The sequence below is a fragment of the Oncorhynchus keta genome, chromosome 11 (assembly GCF_023373465.1).
Source record: "Oncorhynchus keta strain PuntledgeMale-10-30-2019 chromosome 11, Oket_V2, whole genome shotgun sequence".
Taxonomy (NCBI): domain Eukaryota; kingdom Metazoa; phylum Chordata; class Actinopteri; order Salmoniformes; family Salmonidae; genus Oncorhynchus; species Oncorhynchus keta.
Genome location: NC_068431.1, coordinates 54561603 through 54579255, shown reverse-complemented (window position 1 = coordinate 54579255; position 17653 = coordinate 54561603). Strand labels below are relative to the sequence as shown.

General features: G+C 41.9%; 1 protein-coding gene across 2 annotated transcripts in view; it reads left to right on the top strand.

Moving 5' to 3' along the window:
• Positions 1-17653, top strand: part of spns2 (SPNS lysolipid transporter 2, sphingosine-1-phosphate) — a 141605-nt gene that overhangs the window by 71692 nt on the left and 52260 nt on the right. For both annotated transcript variants that reach the window (XM_035781343.2, XM_035781344.2), the window contains exons 3-4: positions 1804-1940; positions 14750-14901. In XM_035781343.2, the coding sequence (XP_035637236.1) occupies positions 1804-1940; positions 14750-14901 (289 nt within the window). The remainder of the gene's footprint in view (positions 1-1803; positions 1941-14749; positions 14902-17653) is intronic.

Sequence of the window (17653 nt, the reverse complement as noted above, 5' to 3'; positions counted from 1 at the left end):
ACAGAGGAATTGTTCAACCATTCCTTAGCAGGGTGTGCTTGATCTGTATTGGTGAGTGGCAGTTCTGAGTGTGTGTGTTTGAGTGAATATTTTGAGTGCCTGTGTGTGTGTTCCCATCCCTCAACAGGTGTTATATTTATCTAGCTACAACCCATTGTATTTAGAATAAATAGGTTGTGACTCAGGTAGAACCTTATATTTATATAATAGTACATTGATGTCAGCTCTTTAGCCTGGCCACAGACAAAACAAATACTCAACATGAATTATAAATCATCATAAAAGCAATGTCCCAGGTATGTCCTACAAAAGATACATCTCCATAAAACAGAACAAGTATTAGTTATTAAATAGACCAAATGATTCTGTTGATTTCCTAAACAGGCTTGGTGTGGCTCCAGAGAGAAGCGCCTCCTCTGTTACAGGAGCAGAGCGGTCGGCTTGGAAACAGTGCCAACAGTAACATCCCATAATGAAGCTGCCTCAGCGTTTTCTCTTCCTCTATAATTGGAAGTTATTAAATATCAAGAGGAGGGCATCGATATCGGGCACTGCACCATCTACTACTACAGTATATATTCTGTACAGTGGTTCAGTACAGGCAATGATAGCAGGACAAACCCAGTTGGCTATACTCTCTGTGTGGGGAACCCCCCCCATCTAGTTTTGTGTTTGCTTCTGCTTTGGCTACGTCACCTTTGGGTCATCCTTTGGCTAGGCCACATTGGATAGCACTGTGATTTTGAATTATTTGTCAGCCAAGGGAATATACTTCCTTAGTAATATACTGTGTAGTGTTAAAGAGACAGTGTGGCCCTCTGAGGTCAGCATTCGGCTCTTCCCTATCAGGCTGTTTCTCGATGATGCTGCAGACCAAACCCTTTAATGTTATATAACCCCCACACCCCCACCCCCACCCCCGGATAGCTTTATGCTGATGAAGTGTCAAAACACTCTTGGAGAGTGCCCGTCTTCCGAAGCTCTGTTGTCAGACTGTACTGCTGTCAAGTGTAATCCCTCTGCCCTTTATATCTGCAGAGAAATAAACCTCTGTCCGATAACATTAAATATTCAACAATGTTTAGGGAGGGTTGTCTTTCTCATAGATAGAGACTGCCATAAGCCCCCTGCGGATTTGTTTTTATAAAGTCAGCAGTGAGAGGATTAGTGAAGCCCACTTTCAGCCACCCACTCATGTACTGTAACCTACTGTACTTTAGTGAGGTTCATGCTCAATTTCAGTGAGAGGATTACTATGACTATAAACGAGAAAACAACCTTTGTTTTTATTGCCCAGCCAGCTTAGATGATCCATATTAAGTCAAATCAGATCAGAGGCAATAATAGGCTAATGCTGAAGACGTGATAATATAACAGCATAATTCACATAATAACATCATTCCTATAATGCTATCAGTGAGAGCTAAAATAACCCAGTCTTTAATATACTTCCATTGCCTCTGTAATATCACTTTAATACGTGACTGTATAATGGGATCCTGCATGGTCTGAGGTAGGTTGGGTGACCTTTGGCAGTCCTTCACAGGATGCCTGAGTGCCTGGCTCGTTATCAATACCAGCCAGGGAGACTACTAGCCTGGTCCCAGATCTGTTTGTGCTTTTGCCTACTTCATTGTCATTGGAATTATGACAAATTCATAATTACAAAATAACACATCAGTGCTGCGACACTCAACATTCTCACACAATGATATTTATTTACTTTGTGCGAGGAAAGAAAAGGGTAGTGATAGCCTACTGAAGCTACGTTGATTTAACCTTTGGCCTCTTTGTCTTCCACAGTTTTCATCTGCAGTTTCATGGTGGCAGCACCCATCTTCGGTTACCTGGGCGACCGTTTCAACAGGAAGATCATCCTAAGCTGTGGCATCTTCTTCTGGTCCGCCGTCACCCTCTCCAGCTCCTTCATCACCAAAGAGGTATGATGCCACTTCCTCTACATACAGGAAGTCATATATCCAAACCTCTTCAGTAAGAGAGGACCACTGCTCAAATTGTAGACCTAATTCAAGAACAGACAAAAGCATTATCCATGAGTTTGGTTCTACCATCATCACTCACGATGACCCTTATGAGGGAAGGTTTGATGTTTTGATGTGCAACACATCAGAAGTAAGTAGAAGAGAGAACTCCAGGGGCCGTTTCACTAAGTGGGCTAACTGTTTTGTTATAATCTCCAGCACATGAAGGTTAGTGACCGCACAGCACCACACACTGACGTGTACTGTGCAGCCAAAACAAAGTTGTCTTGCTAATGTAGATTAGATGACATGCTCATTTAGTGTGACGCTGACTTCACAGCCTTTGTAGACATTCTATTATGGCTCTATCGCTCTCTCGCTCGCCCTCCCTCACTCTCTCTCTCCCACACTCTCTCTCTTTCTTTCTCTCTCTCTCGCTCTGTCTCCCTCGCTTTGTCTCTGTGGGGCAGCCTGTCTGCTTTCTCCTCTCTCTTTGCCTCCCCCCCTCTCTCCATCTCTCCACCCCCTCCCCTCTCCCTCTCTCTCTCTCGCTCTCTCTCTCTCTCTCTCTCTCTCTCAGAAAATTGAAATTAAAATTGGTATTAGGCAATCGGCTAAAATGAAGCACCTGACTGAGAGAGAACGAGAGTCACTACAGTATTATATAGCAGACAGAGTTGAGTGCATCATGGAGCATCAGAGGATAAGGCCAGCAGGCCATGTGGTCTGATTCCTCTTTGGTTTGGCCTCATGTCTTGGGGGGGTTAACCTCTAGCTGATTTGGGGAGGGGAAGAGGGGCTCCTTCCATCAGATATACAGGTCTTATTCAGCTGACTGTGTGTGTGTGTGTGTGCGTGCTTGCATGTACATCTGTGGAGTGTATTAGTTTGTATTTGTGTACCTTTGTCTGTGTCCATGTGTATGAGTTCAGGTCAGGACTGTGAATGTATATCTAGGCCCTATGTGTGCTCCAGGGTTTTCAGATCCAGAAATCCAGTGATATGGGTGTTAATTAGAGCGCTAGTTCAGCCCAAAGCTGTTAACAGTGAGGTGACTGATAGCTTAGGTATGTTTGTCCTAGGTTGATGACCCCATGGGGCCACAGTCTGACTACACTAATCTCATGTGTAGCCCTGCTCCATGGAGCTGTGATGGCCGCCAGCTGCCCCTGGGGGAATACAGCCTGGCTCTCTGCTGTCAATGCTAAGGCTGAGCTGACAGGAAAAGCCAGCCACCATCACCCATTGGCCCATCTCCCTCTGACACATCATGCCATAAAGGCCATCCCTGATGAGGTTATCAGGCGGGTTCTCCAGCGCGCACACACACACACACACACACACCCTTCATCTCCACACTTCCCCTCCCTCGCTCATCGTATTTATCTCCAGAGATGTCCCCTAATCTGTCAATCAAACTGAATCATAGTGGTCTGTTACGTAACAGCCTCCAGTGCAGCAACCACGAGATACAACATTAATACCAATCAAAACTGTTGCTAATCATTAGCCATTTATAAACCCACTCTGGGCATTTTGGATGTATTTATTTTGGGGAAGCTTTTTAACCAAAATTACATTTGGAATGTATATACGTGGAATTAGTCAGTTTGACTGTGTAGAGCTGACATAGTCTCAAAAGCCTAATTATTAGTCCACAGTCACAGAGCCGTGATAGTCTGCCGGACCGTTTTGACATATGTAGCGGATGTTGTTGATAGTAGCTTTCCCTGATTAATTGTGTGTGCTGTCCGCTGCCATAGAAAGCATAACTGTGAGGTGTTTCCCAATTATCATCCTCAAAGGATTACTTCGAGGATGACTTCAAATGAGACAGCATGTTAATGTTCCACGTTAGTTAATTAATTCATTAACAAAGTCTTGTCACTAGAGGGATTCTCTCTTTCAAATCCAACCTAATCCCTTTACTGCCTCTGACAGGAAACCAAAAAGCCTAAATGTCTCAGGGTGCTGCGAGCGACAGCAATTATGCACATGTAGCATGCTGGTGTTACAGAAATGCATCTTTATTTTTCATTTGGTCCCAGAGGAAGAGGATTTGTTATATTTTTTACATTTCATTCAGTTTTGATCTCATAAACCTAGACTGGGGGACAGAATGCACTGATAAGTGTTGATGTAAGTCGCTCTGGATAAGAGCGTCTGCTAAATGACTTAAATGTAAATGTAAATTATGTTGTGGTTCAAATGGCTGCCTCATTTGAACCAAGGAGCACTCATGGTCAAGCAACCACACACAAAAAACAATAAATGACATGCCCTTAAAGGGATACTTTGTCCACTTCCCCAGAGTCAGATGAACTCGTGGATACAATTTTTATGTCTCCGTGTTCAGTTTGCAGGAAGTTGCTAACTAGTGTAGACTTCCAGTACCTGCGCTAACACTAGTTTGCATTGGCAAAAAAAAAAAACTAAGTCCAACTTCCTTCATACTGCATGCAGAGACATACAAATGGTTTCCACAAGTTCAGAAGTTTCCCTTTAAGAAGAGGAGAAAATAGCTCTGCTGTACAGTGATTCATTTCAAAACAACACTGCATACTGTAACAGTCCAACAGATAACAATGATGTAACCATAGTCATAATTCATTCAAAACAACACTGCATGTGGCTACTGTTACAGTCCAACGCATAAGAATGGGACTGTCATTTTTAGTCCTCGTTCATTCAAAATCAAACTAATAAGACACTGTGCAGGCCAGTAGGTGAGGAAACAATCATTTAGGGCAGCAGAGTAAACACATATTATTCACAACAGCACCAAGATTCATGAATAACACAACCATTACTTGGACGTGAGTGAGCGGATGCCTCCCCTGTGTCACAGCACATCAGTGTATATACTGTTTATACCTTGTACTGGTGTATTTTGAAATACCGACAGTATGATTTTCAATACTGTTAAAAAAAAAGGAACAAATATTTTGTCATTTGGAGGGGTTGGGGGCTCCCTCGCCTCACAGAGGCTGTGGGGGTGCATTCGACCCAACTGCTTATAACTAACTGTAAGTTAAGTATAACTATGAGATATCTAAAATGAGCTCAGGGCTCCAGCTATGCATTTGGTTTGCTAACTTGCTAGCTAACATGCTGACCACATCGCCCGCGTCGTGTGCGCAAAATAAATGTATTCAATCATTGCACCCACACTGCTCGTGTGCGTAAACGAGCGTCTGTGTAGCCAGGTGCTAAAATAGAACTTGGTTCTATTTGTGAGACTTGATGCGCTGCAAGTCCCGCCTCTCACATCTTCTCATTGGTTTTTAGGAGCATATACAGTTGAAGTCGGAAGTTTACATACTCCTAGGTTGGAGTCATTAAAACTTGTTTTTCAACCACTGCACAAATGTTTTGTTAAAAACTATAGTTTTGGCAAGTCGGTTAGGACATCTACATTGTGCATGACAGAAGTAATTTTTCCAACAATTGTTTACAGACAGATTATTTCACTTATATTCACTGTATCACAATTCCAGTGGGTCGGACGTTTACATACACTAAGTTTACTGTGCCTGATAGGCTAATTGACATAATTTGAGTCAATTGGAGGTGTACCTGTGGATGTATTTCAAGGCCTACCTTCAAACTCAGTGCCAAATTGACATCATGGGAAAATCAAAAGAAATCAGCCAAGACCTCAGAAAAAAATTGTAGACCTCTACAAGTCTGCTTCATCTTTGGGACCAATTTCCAAATGCCTGAAGGTACCACGTTTATCTGTACAAACAATAGTACACAAGCATAAACACCATGGGACCACGCAGCCGTCATACCGCTCAGGAAGGAGACGTGTTCTGTCTCCTGGAGATGAACTTACTTTGGTGTGAAAAGTGCAAATTTATCCCAGAACAACAGCAAAGGACCTTGTGAAGATGCTGGAGGAAACAGGTACAAAAGTATCTATATCCACAGTAAAACAAGTCCTATATTGACATAACCTGAACGGCCGCTCAGCAAGGAAGAAGCCAATGCTCCAAAACCGCCATAAAAAAGCCAGACTACGGTTTGAAACTGCACATGGGGACAACGATCGTACTCTTTGGAGAAATGTCCTCTGGTCTGATGAAACAAAAATAGAACTGTTTGGCCATAATGAGCATAGTTATGTTTGGAGGAAAAGGGGGAGGCTTTCAAGCCTAAGAACACCATCCCAACTGTGAAGCATGGGGGTGGCAGCATCATGTTGTGGGGGTGCTTTGCTGCAGGAGGGACTGGTGCACTTAACAAAATAGATGGCTTCACAAGGAAGAAAAATTATGTGGATATATTGAAGCAACATCTCAAGACATCAGTCAGGAAGTTAAAGCTTGGTCGCAAATGGGTCTTCCAAATGGACAATGACCCAAAGCATACTTCCAAAGTTGTGGCAAAATGGCTTAAGAACAACAGAGTCAAGGTATTGGAGTGGCCATCACAAATCCCCAACCTCAATCATATAGAACATTTGTGGGAAGAACTGAAAAAGCGTGTGCGAGCAAGGAGGTCTACAAACCTGACTCGGTTTCACCAGCTCTGTCAGGAGGAGTGAGAAAATTCATCCAACTTATTGTGGGAAACTTGTGGAAGGCTACCCGAAATGTTTGACCCAAGTTATGTAAGTCGCTCTGGATACGAGCGTCTGCTAAATGACTTAAATTTAAATGTAAATGTTAACAATTTAAAGGCAATGCTACCAAATATGAACTGAGTGTATGTTAACTTCTGACCCACTGGGAATGTGATGAAATAAATAAAAGCAGAAATAGATAATCCTCTCTATTATTATTCTGACATTTCACATTCTTAAAATAATGTGGTGGTCCTAACTGTGTTATGCAGGTGAATGAGGACCCAAAAGCGACTTAACGAAACAGAGTCTTTATTCCAGTATTTGACAAAAGTGATAATCCTGGAAATTATCAAGGTGAAAACAAAACAGGAAAACTGAAATCCACTCGTCAGTAGAAAGGACTGACTGGAGACTCGAGCATAGACTGCAGGTTGCTTCGGGAAGGCACCGGCCGTAGCAGACCTAGACACCTGCTCACACGCAGCATCTGAAGACGGTAAAACACGACAGGGCGAGACAAGGACACAGAACTGCGAACATCATACAAGGATCCGACAAGGACAGAAGCGGAAAACAAGGGGAGAAATAGGGCTCTAATCAGAGGGCAAAAATAGGGGACAGGTGTGAAAAGAGTAAATGAGGTAGTTGGGAGAATGAGGAACAGCTGGGAGCAGGAACGGAACGATAGAGAGAGAGCGAGAGAGGGAGAGAGGGAGGGGAAGAGAGGGATAGAAAGAGGGAAAGAACCTAATAAGACCAGCAGAGGGAAACGAATAGAAGGGAAGCACAGAGACAAGACATGATAACCAATGATAAAACATGACAAACTGACCTAAGACAGGGGATTTTCTAGGATTTACATGTCAGGAACTGTGAAAAACTGAGTTTAAATGTATTTGGCTAAGGTGTATGTAATCTTCCGACTTCAACTGTATCCACGTGGGTGATTGAAAAATGAACAGAGGTCCACACTCCAGTCCAGTTGGTAGTGGTAATGCACCTTAAAGTTGGTTGCCAACCACATATAAAGTCCAAAGAAGAAGAAGAAACCTGAAGGAGGAGGACCTCCTAGATTACTAGAAACCAACTTGGTTTACCCTTTTATCTGTGGATTAATTGTCAGAGGACCTTGTGCATTTGAGGTAAAAAGAACAACCCAATGTTTATGCCCCATGACAAATTAGCTAAGCAACAGCAAGCACGCTAGCTAAATTGCCATAAACGTTTAATGCTTTTCGAACTGTCCCCAAATGAATACAGTTAGTTCAGAGTTTGTTTTGATATTTCAACCTACGTGGCCTGATCGTGTCTGGTACGGGTGGACAAAATCAACATGTGCTTGCGGTCTGGTCAGCATGTAAAGTGGCTAGATGTCAAGATCAAGCTTCTTGCTAAAAATATATATTTTCTTTTGAAATAGCACCCTTTGTGTGCACATTCGGTAATACCGTATACACTGGGATGGTACAGAAACGGCAGTGGTGTAAAGTACTTAAGTAAAAAATACTTGAAAGTACTACTTAAGTAGTTTTTTGGGGTACCTGTACTTTACTATCTATATTTTTGACCACTTTTACTTCACTACATTCCTAAAGAAAATAATGTACTTTTTACTCCATACATTTCCCTTGACACCCAAAGTACTCGTTAAATTTTGAATGCTTAGATGTCAAGATCAAGCTTCTTGCTTATAAATATATATTTTCTTTTGAAATAGGAAAATGGTCCAATTCACGCACTTATCAACAGAAGGTCATCCTTCTGCCTCTGATCTGGCGGACTCACTAACACACATGCGTTGTTTGTAAATTATGTTGGAGCGTGCCTCTGGCTATCTATTAAATAAATAAGAAATTGTTGCTGTCTGGTTTGAATTTGAAATTATTTATACTTGTACTCTTACTTTTCAGTATATTTTAGTAATTACATTTAGTTTTGATACTTAAGTACATTTTAAACCAAATACTTTTAGAATTGTACTCAAGAATACTTTTTCTGGGTATGATAATCTGGATACCATTCAACCCTAGCATATTTCATCGCTGACATGATGTTTTGTGCTGTGTATGCTCCAGAGCGTGTGTGTATGCATGTGTGTGTGTATTGTGTGCGTTCCAAAGCTTGCGTGTGTGTGCGTGTGTGTGTGTGTGTGTGCGCTTGACCCCGTGCTGTGGCTTGTCATCCACCTGGATCAAAGTGTGACAGCAGTATGAGACACCCCGCTATCCCTTGCTCACTGCCTTTTATTAATCCCTGCACACACACACACACATATGCAGGAACATACACACACATGCAGGATCGCACACACACACAGGCACAAACACACACATGTGACACACACACTAATGCCTCCTCGGGACATCAGTTATAGATGCAGAGAGAGAGAGCGAGAGAATCTTCTGTTACATTAGATAAGGGTCATAATAACAGTAAGAACAAGATACAACTCAGCCACGTAGGATAACCCTGCATATGCCAGTCTGGTTCACATTCCCATCATGTAGGCCTAATTCCCTCCAACCCACTGGGAATTACACAACAGGACAAGAAGTCCTGTTGTTTTTTCTGGGAATGACAGTCAATGTTAAAACTGGGTAACACTTTACTGTAGGTGTCCTTATGCATGCATTCATTAAGCCATTATTACATCTATATACCACATAACATTTGTCATAAGCTGTCATAAGTAGTTTGAAATAGTTATGAGTCACTGCATGGGATGTTATTAAACTGTTTATAATGGGTGTTCAAACTGGCTGTTCATCCTATTGTCACATGCTCTAATGTCAACTGTTAATGACAATGGCTATTATTTTAGTCTACTTGGAGAATATCTTCTTCTTGAACTGCACTGTTTGTTAAGGGCTTGTAAGTAAGCATTTCACGGGAAAGTCAACACTTATTGTATTCGGCGCATGTGACAGATAAAATTTGATTTGATATTACACAGTCTGTATGACAACTTATGTCTTACATGCTGCATAAGAGTCTTACATACCAGGTGTTATAACATGGTCTTATGTTATTTACCAACCTCTGTGTCACATTATTACATTGAATGGAATGATGGGCGTCATAACCATGGCATATGCCCTTATAGAGTGTGCACAGACAACTTAAGTAGAGTGACAATAATTTGATGAATTATAAAATGGTTATGAATGTGCTTATACTACAGGATTTATTTGAGAGTATCACAAAACGTTGCCATTCACAGTATCTCCAAAAAACATGGGCAAATGGCAGCACAGATGTACTTAGGATTTGTATTGATTTCAGGACACATAATATCAACAACTTGCTAAGAAAACACATACTTTTTTAAAACGAAACCGACAACAAAATCAGCATTGCTGGGGCACAAGATTTGTGACAACTGTGAAAAAGGGAAGATGTGCAGTAACAATGACAGCTATGTTATGAAATCAGGTTAAAGTAGCTAGTTGATGTTGCATTTGCAACATTTCATTGGCCCACTGATGGTTAGCTATCTAGCTAACAACCTGCGTGCACTAGCTCGCTAACTTCACTAGCAACAGGTAAAATAAAAAATGTACTCAGTACAATATATACTCAATATTGAGATAAAAGCGGTCCAATCTGCTTTTATCTCAATTTAAAATCATTTCTGGGTAATAATGATGTACCTTTTTAATATAAGGTTCAAAAAGAACAATTTATCAAGCAAGAATTTCGCTAGGACTGTCTGGGAGTGTTCTGAGTGGGGATGTAAAAACTGAGAACTACAGTAGTTATTATTGGCAGGACAGAGATTTTGAACTCTCTTTCTTTTTTGGTATATTAACAGGTGACGTCACCGGGTAGGCCAAAACTCCATTCCACAGAGGGCTTTTCAAACAGCTCTTACTCTTAAAAGGGTATTATTACTAAAAGTATTATCCAACCTCGTAGTGTGGAAATATATATAAAACACAGGAAAATCACGTTTGTGACTGCACTGGGCCTTAGTTCTGATCGATAAGTGCTTTTTGAGGTCAGTTCGATTTCAGTTCAATTATTTAAAAAAGAATCACGGTTTGCGATTTCAGTATTTCGAAATTGACATTGGTCAATTAGTTGTTTTAAAAATAGGAAAATAACCAAAACGTCAGTTAATCGCTTACTACTGGGCCTATAACATCCTCTTTCACTTGCACTTTAAATGCAATTACCTTTTCATCTTAAAGCTGCAATATGTAACTTTTTTGAAATATAAAAATATAAATAATAGATCTGTCATCTCATTGAAAGCAAGGCTAAGAAGTGATATGGGAAAGGGGGATACCTACTCAGGAACAGTGGGTTAACTGCCTTGCTCAGGGGCAGAACAACAGATGTTTAACTTATCTGCTCAGGGATTCGATCCAGCAAACTTTTGGTTACTGGCCCAACGCTCTTACCCGCCAGGCTACCTGCCGTCCCTGCTCTATGTACGTAACTTCTATGCTTCCCGTTCTTAAATTTTGTTTTTGCATCTTTTACTTTCGGTTTTGTACACCACATAACATGTGTACAAAACCAATATTTTTGGTTATGGAAAATATTTTTCACAGCGGTTTGGATGGTAGAATGATTCCCTACACTATACTTGCTTGTTTTGTCACATAAACTGAAATTAGGCAAACTATTAGAATTTTAGCAACCAGGAAATGGCGGAGCGATTTGTGCATAGTCCACCTTTTGATACATGTTATTTAACTCAAACTAACTAATGTTATTATTATCCATGTTATTTGCTTTAGCGAGCTAGGTTTTCCACATGATGAGCTGACTTCTCTTCTACCATCTTATATTAATCGGAACCCTTATTCCAATTTCATCGATATGATTCCCTGGCACAAGAACTCTCAATAACGTTTAATTTGATCTCCAAACTGTTAAAGACATTTCAGGTATATGATTTGCTGACGCAAATGGACAGTTTTGCCAATCCAATGCAAAGTTATTGAGCCTTCTTGTGTCAGCGGATCATATCGCTGAAATCAGAAGAAGAAAGGTGGGACTTACCAATATAACAACAACACAGAAGCGAAAAGTCCACGTCACTGCAAACCCATAGCACATGGATAATGTTATTTAGATTGAGTTAAACAATGTGATACAAAAGTAATTAAATATATGTGAAAGATAATGTATTGTGTGATATGCTGCAAAGTAAGAATTACCCCTTTAGGAAGGAAGCTAGCTAGCTAGCCATTGATGGGGTCACTGCTTGTGCTGTCATGCCACTATGGTGTGAATGGCTAGGTAACTACTCTCAAGTATACCGTCAAACAAAACACATTGTTTGGACTGTGTAGAGCGCGGCTCTCCAACCCAGTTCCTAGTTACCTAACTAACTAGCTAGCTAAGTAGATAACTACCTACCCATTTTTTTTTTATAATATAGATGCTGTCTTTGTTACTGTAGCATGCACATCTTTTTCACAGCTGTCACAAATCCTGTTGATTTAGTTTAGTTCAACTCCATCCCCTGGTATAACTGTTTTATAACATCTGAAATTAATGTCACTTTACTTCAGGTGTCTGTGCACTCTAAAAGGGCATATGACATGGTTGCGGGGGCCATCATTCCATTCATTGTAATAATGTGACACAGGTTAGTAAGTGACCATGTTATAACATCTGGTATGTACTCTTATGTAGCATGTAATAACATGTGACATAAGTTGTAATGCAGACTGTATAATAGTACTTGTAATTAACCGTTGACATTAGAGCAGAGAGAGAGAGAGAGAGAGAGAGAGCGAGAGAGAGAGAGCGAGAGAGAGAGAGAGAGAGAGAGAGAGAGAGAGAGAGAGAGAGAGAGAGAGAGAGAGAGAGAGAGAGAGAGAGAGAGAGAGAGAGAGAGAGAGAGAGAGAGAGAGAGAGAGAGAGAGAGAGAGAGAGAGAGAGAGAGAGAGAGAGAGAGAGAGAGAGAGAGAGAGAGAGAGAGAGAGAGAGAGAGAGAGAGAGAGAGAGAGAGAGAGAGAGAAGGGAATAAGTGCTAATGGAATGTGGGTGTATAATGTAGGGCACGATGCTATAGTCCTCTTTTATCAAGCATAAAAAGAACGTCCTCCACCCCTTCCCTCCTTTTACCCCCTCACGTTTGCTGACATTTCTGGTATTTTCTTCTCCTTTTGTCATGTTCTGACCTTTTATTTATTTTGTTTTGTCTTTATTTCGTATGGTCAGGGCGTGAGTTTGGGTGGGCAGTCTATGTTTGTTTTTCTATGTTGGTTTTTGTGTTCGGCCTGGTATGGTTCTCAATCAGAGGCAGGTGTCGTTAGTTGTCTCTGATTGAGAATCATACTTAGGTAGCCTGGGTTTCACTGTTGGTTTGTGGGTGTTTGTTTCCGTGTGTGTGTTTGTCGCCGCACGGTACTGTTTCGTTTTTTGTAGATTTCACGTTATCGTTTATTGTTTTTGTTTGAATGTTCATTTGTCTTTATTAAAACATTATGGACACTTACCACGCTGCGTCTTAGACCGATCCTTACTCCTCTTCGGACGAAGAGGAGATCTGCCGTTACACCTTTGCTGTGTACTGTACTTAGATGCATTATTTGACAGAAATAACAGCATTACCTTTCTGATAATAGCTTTATTTTCTTGATATTTATATGTTGAGTTGTGGTTCTTGTTGCTAGGCAGATTCCAGTGTTGGGGCAGAAAAGCCTCCAGTCAGTCAGTGTAAAGATATCGCAGTCGGTGACATTTCACAGGTGCTGGTCTTGACATCATTGACACAATAACAAGAGAGACAGACAGGGTAGACAGGCTGTGCCAAGTGGACTGATGCTTTCACAGCATGTCTCTGTGTCAGAATACTGACAGGTACCGGAGCGCTCCGCAGAAAGTGGAACCAAATTTGACATTTCTGATAAAACACGTTCTCTCCCCAATCCATTGTCACCCCAACCCATTTTTCTCTCACTCTCTTTCTCTCTCCCTGCATTTCTCTCTCCCTGCATTTCTTTCTCTTTCCATTTCTATCCATAATTGTCTCTTTATCCACCTTTCTCTCTCTCTCTCTCTCCTTCTACACCCATCCCCCTCTCCCTCCTCTCTCTTTCCTCCTCTCCTCTTCTCTCTCTTTCTCCAATCTTTCTCTCCACGCTGCATCAGACACTAATGTCATCATCTGGGATCCCCTCTGAGCATATTCTCCCATCACCAGTGTTAATAACCATACTATACCCATACATCCCCTCTTACTGGACCCACTATGTGTAGCTAGGGAGGATAAAGCAAGGATAAAATGTGTGAGTGAAAAATAAAGAGAGAGCGAGTGAGACAGAGAGGAGGATAAAAACAGAAAGAGAGTCATAGGAATTGTATGAAAGTCTCTCAGGGGAGATAGTCTGTGTTGGACGACTCTTATTTCTATCATGGAGCGTCACTAAAGGATGTGACAACAGGAACATTTATAACAACTTGTCAGATGGCTATTTATATCAACGTTTTAATCCAGGTGGTTTAGAGGGAAAGGGAGGGTGTCATTCTGTCTTCCTGTCTCTGCCTACTATAAAACAGCTAACCGAGGGCAAAGGTTAGCTCCCACATTTGAGTGACCCTGAAAAATAGCACCGGTGTCTTTCGAGTTTAATATAGTTTTGGCACAGTGTCGGTACCTTTTAAGGAACTCGGGGTTGTTCCAGCGCCTCTAAAGCCCATATCACCACCCTCTTATATCTTGTTGATGTTCTCTTTGTTTGGTAAGCATGATTTTAACAGTAACACGGACAGATTTATGAACATGCTACACTGCTGAGTAAGCATTCAGGGGGAAAAGGGAAGTGTGGAGGAGAGGAACACATCTATTTGACGACAACATGGAGGAAGCTGTGTTCTTCTGTGATGTGGCTCGGAGTAAATCTGAGTGGATTTCTTCTGTGACTAAAATGTTTTATTTTCCTTTAAAAAAAATGAGTAGCATAACATGACACAGCACATAACAACATAAAAATAAGAAATTAAAAGAAAGATATGTTGTATTGTCAGAAACAGTACACTGGATAGGTGCAGTGAAAGGTGTTTCACAGGGTCAGCCATACTATTAGCGTACCCCCGAGTAAATTATGGTTAAGGCACATTGAAGCCCAAAACGTCATGTTATCTCCAGGTCCATGTTCTGTTATAAAGCAACATCTGTGTATAGATAGATCTGTATATCTTTCCTTAACCTCGTACTGCTCTCTTCGCTCTGCAGTATTACTGGCTGTTCGTCCTGTCCCGAGGCTTGGTGGGGATAGGTGAATCCAGCTACTCCTCCATTTCTCCGACAATCATCGGAGACCTCTTCACTAATAATAGCCGAACCATGATGCTCTCTGTCTTCTACCTGGCTATCCCCCTGGGAAGGTGAGTGGTCCCTTAGAACAACCCCCCCCAAACATAAGATTATAGTCACAATATGGAGATAATAACATCTCTATGGCCTCACCTGTCACAGGAAATGGAGGTGAATGGTGATAGTGATGATGGTCTGTCTTTGAAATGAATATTTTCTATTCAATGTAGAATATGTCAGTTGGGCATTGTCTTTTCCCCCTTCTTTGAATTCCAATGCATGCTGAATATCAATAGCTGAGCTCTCTGAGACAGACCGTCAGCTTGCAGACATTCAGGGGAAAGGAATCGAGGAGAGGAAGGCATGGCGAATAGAATTTGACTGAAAGTTTATCAGTGAAATTATCCTTTCTCTCTGAAGGTCAGCAGACATCCCCATCTAGCCAGTCTGCCTCTTTGTGTCTGTCTCTACCCACCCAGACAGACACAAAACCCACCCAGGCAAACAAGGGAAGAAATAGAAGAGATAGATCTAAATAAAGAAGAGATTATGAAATAGCTGAGAGACGTTCTCAGAGGGGAAGGGATGGAGGGAGTCTTTTTTTAGATAGTAAGGGCTATTAAGCACAAAGCTCTGGCCTTTTCAGTTCATTCAGTTGGAAAACAGAGAGGAGGAAGAAAACAAACAAAGCAGCGGAGTGCTAAAAAATGAATGCGGTCCCGTTCGGTGGAAGGATGGATGTATGTGGTGCAGAGCAGAGCGGCACCCAGGGTTTAGGCTTATTTATTGTGGAGAGTCCCCACAGTGCACTGCTTCAAAACCTCTGCTGGGGATGCGGCTGAATGATGCGGCAGGACATTGTTTTGTTCCCATCTCACACAGAAGCAGCTCCAGTCAGACACACAGAGAGACGCTATGTGAATGAGAAACACACTGCAGTCTCACAGAGTCGCACAGAGCGAGGCCATTGCTAGGCTATATCTAGCTGCAGTCCTTTCAATCATTTTACTTTTGTCCATCTTGAAGCATTACCTACATCGCCCTATTAGTTCATATGATGTGATAATCGTGTCAATGAATCTGCATTTTAAGATAGATACAAATGTAGCTAACATAATACCACTACTATATAATGTTCGGTTTGTTCTGCATCAAGGTCTTCGAAAGCCAAGTCAACAAACAGGTCACTGACCATCTCGAATCCCACCGTACCTTCTCCGCTGTGCAATCTGGTTTCCGAGCCGGTCACGGGTGCACCTCAGCCACGCTCAAGGTACTAAACGATATCATAACCGCCATCGATAAAAGACAGTACTGTGCAGCCGTCTTCATCGACCTTGCCAAGGCTTTCGACTCAGTCAATCACCATATTCTTATCGGCAGACTCAGTAGCCTCGGTTTTTCAGATGACTGCCTTGCCTGGTTCACCAATTACTTTGCAGACAGAGTTCAGTGTGTCAAATCGGAGGGCATGCTGTCCGGTCCTCTGGCAGTCTCTATGGGGGTGCCACAGGGTTCAATCCTCGGGCCGACTCTTTTTTTCTGTATATATCAATGATGTTGCTCTTGCTGCGGGCGATTCCCTGATCCACCTCTACGCAGACGACACCATTCTATATACTTCCGGCCCGTCCTTGGACACTGTGCTATCTAACCTCCAATCGAGCTTCAATGCCATACAACACTCCTTCCGTGGCCTCCAACTGCTCTTAAACGCTAGTAAAACCAAATGCATGCTTTTCAACCGTTCGCTGCCTGCACCCGCACGCCTGACCAGCATCACCACCCTGGATGGTTCCAACATCTATAAGTACCTAGGTGTCTGGTTAGACTGTAAACTCTCCTTCCAGACTCGTATCAAACATCTCCAATCGAAAATCAAATCAAGAGTCGGATTTCTATTCCGCAACAAAGCCTCCTTCACTCACGCCGCCAAACTTACCCTAGTAAAACTGACTATCTTACCGATCTTTGACTTTGGCGATGTCATCTACAAAATTGCTTCCAACACTCTACTCAGCAAACTGGATGCAGTTTATCACAGTGCCATCCGTTTTGTCACTAAAGCACCTTATACCACCCACCACTGCGACTTGTATGCTCTAGTCGGCTGGCCCTCGCTACATATTCGTCGCCAGACCCACTGGCTCCAGGTCATCTACAATTATTATATATTATTATTAAGTCCATGCTAGGTAAAGCTCCGCCTTATCTCAGTTCACTGGTCACGATGGCAACACCCATCCGTAGCACGCGCTCCAGCAGGTGTATCTCACTGATCATCCTTAAAGCCAACACCTCATTTGGCTGCCTTCCGTTCCAGTTCTCTGCTGCCTGTGACTGGAATGAATTGCAAAAATCGCTGAAGTTGGAGACTTTTATCTCCCTCACCAACTTCAAACATCTGCTATCTGAGCAGCTAACCGATCGCTGCAGCTGTACATAGTCTATCGGTAAATAGCCCACCCATTTTCACCTGCCTCATCTCCATACTGTTTTTATTTATTTACTTTTCTGCTCTTTTGCACACCAATATCTCTACCTGTACAGAACCATCTGATCATTTATCACTCCAGTGTTAATCTGCAAAATTGTAATTATTCGCCTACCTCATGCCTTTTGCACACAATGTATATAGACTCCCCTTTTTTTTCTTTTTTTTCCTACTGTGTTATTGACTTGTTAATTGTTTACTCCATGTGTAACTCTGTGTTGTCTGTTCACACTGCTATGCTTTATCTTGGCCAGGTCGCAGTTGCAAATGAGAACTTGTTCTCAACTAGCCTACCTGGTTAAATAAAGGTGAAATAAAATAAAATAAAT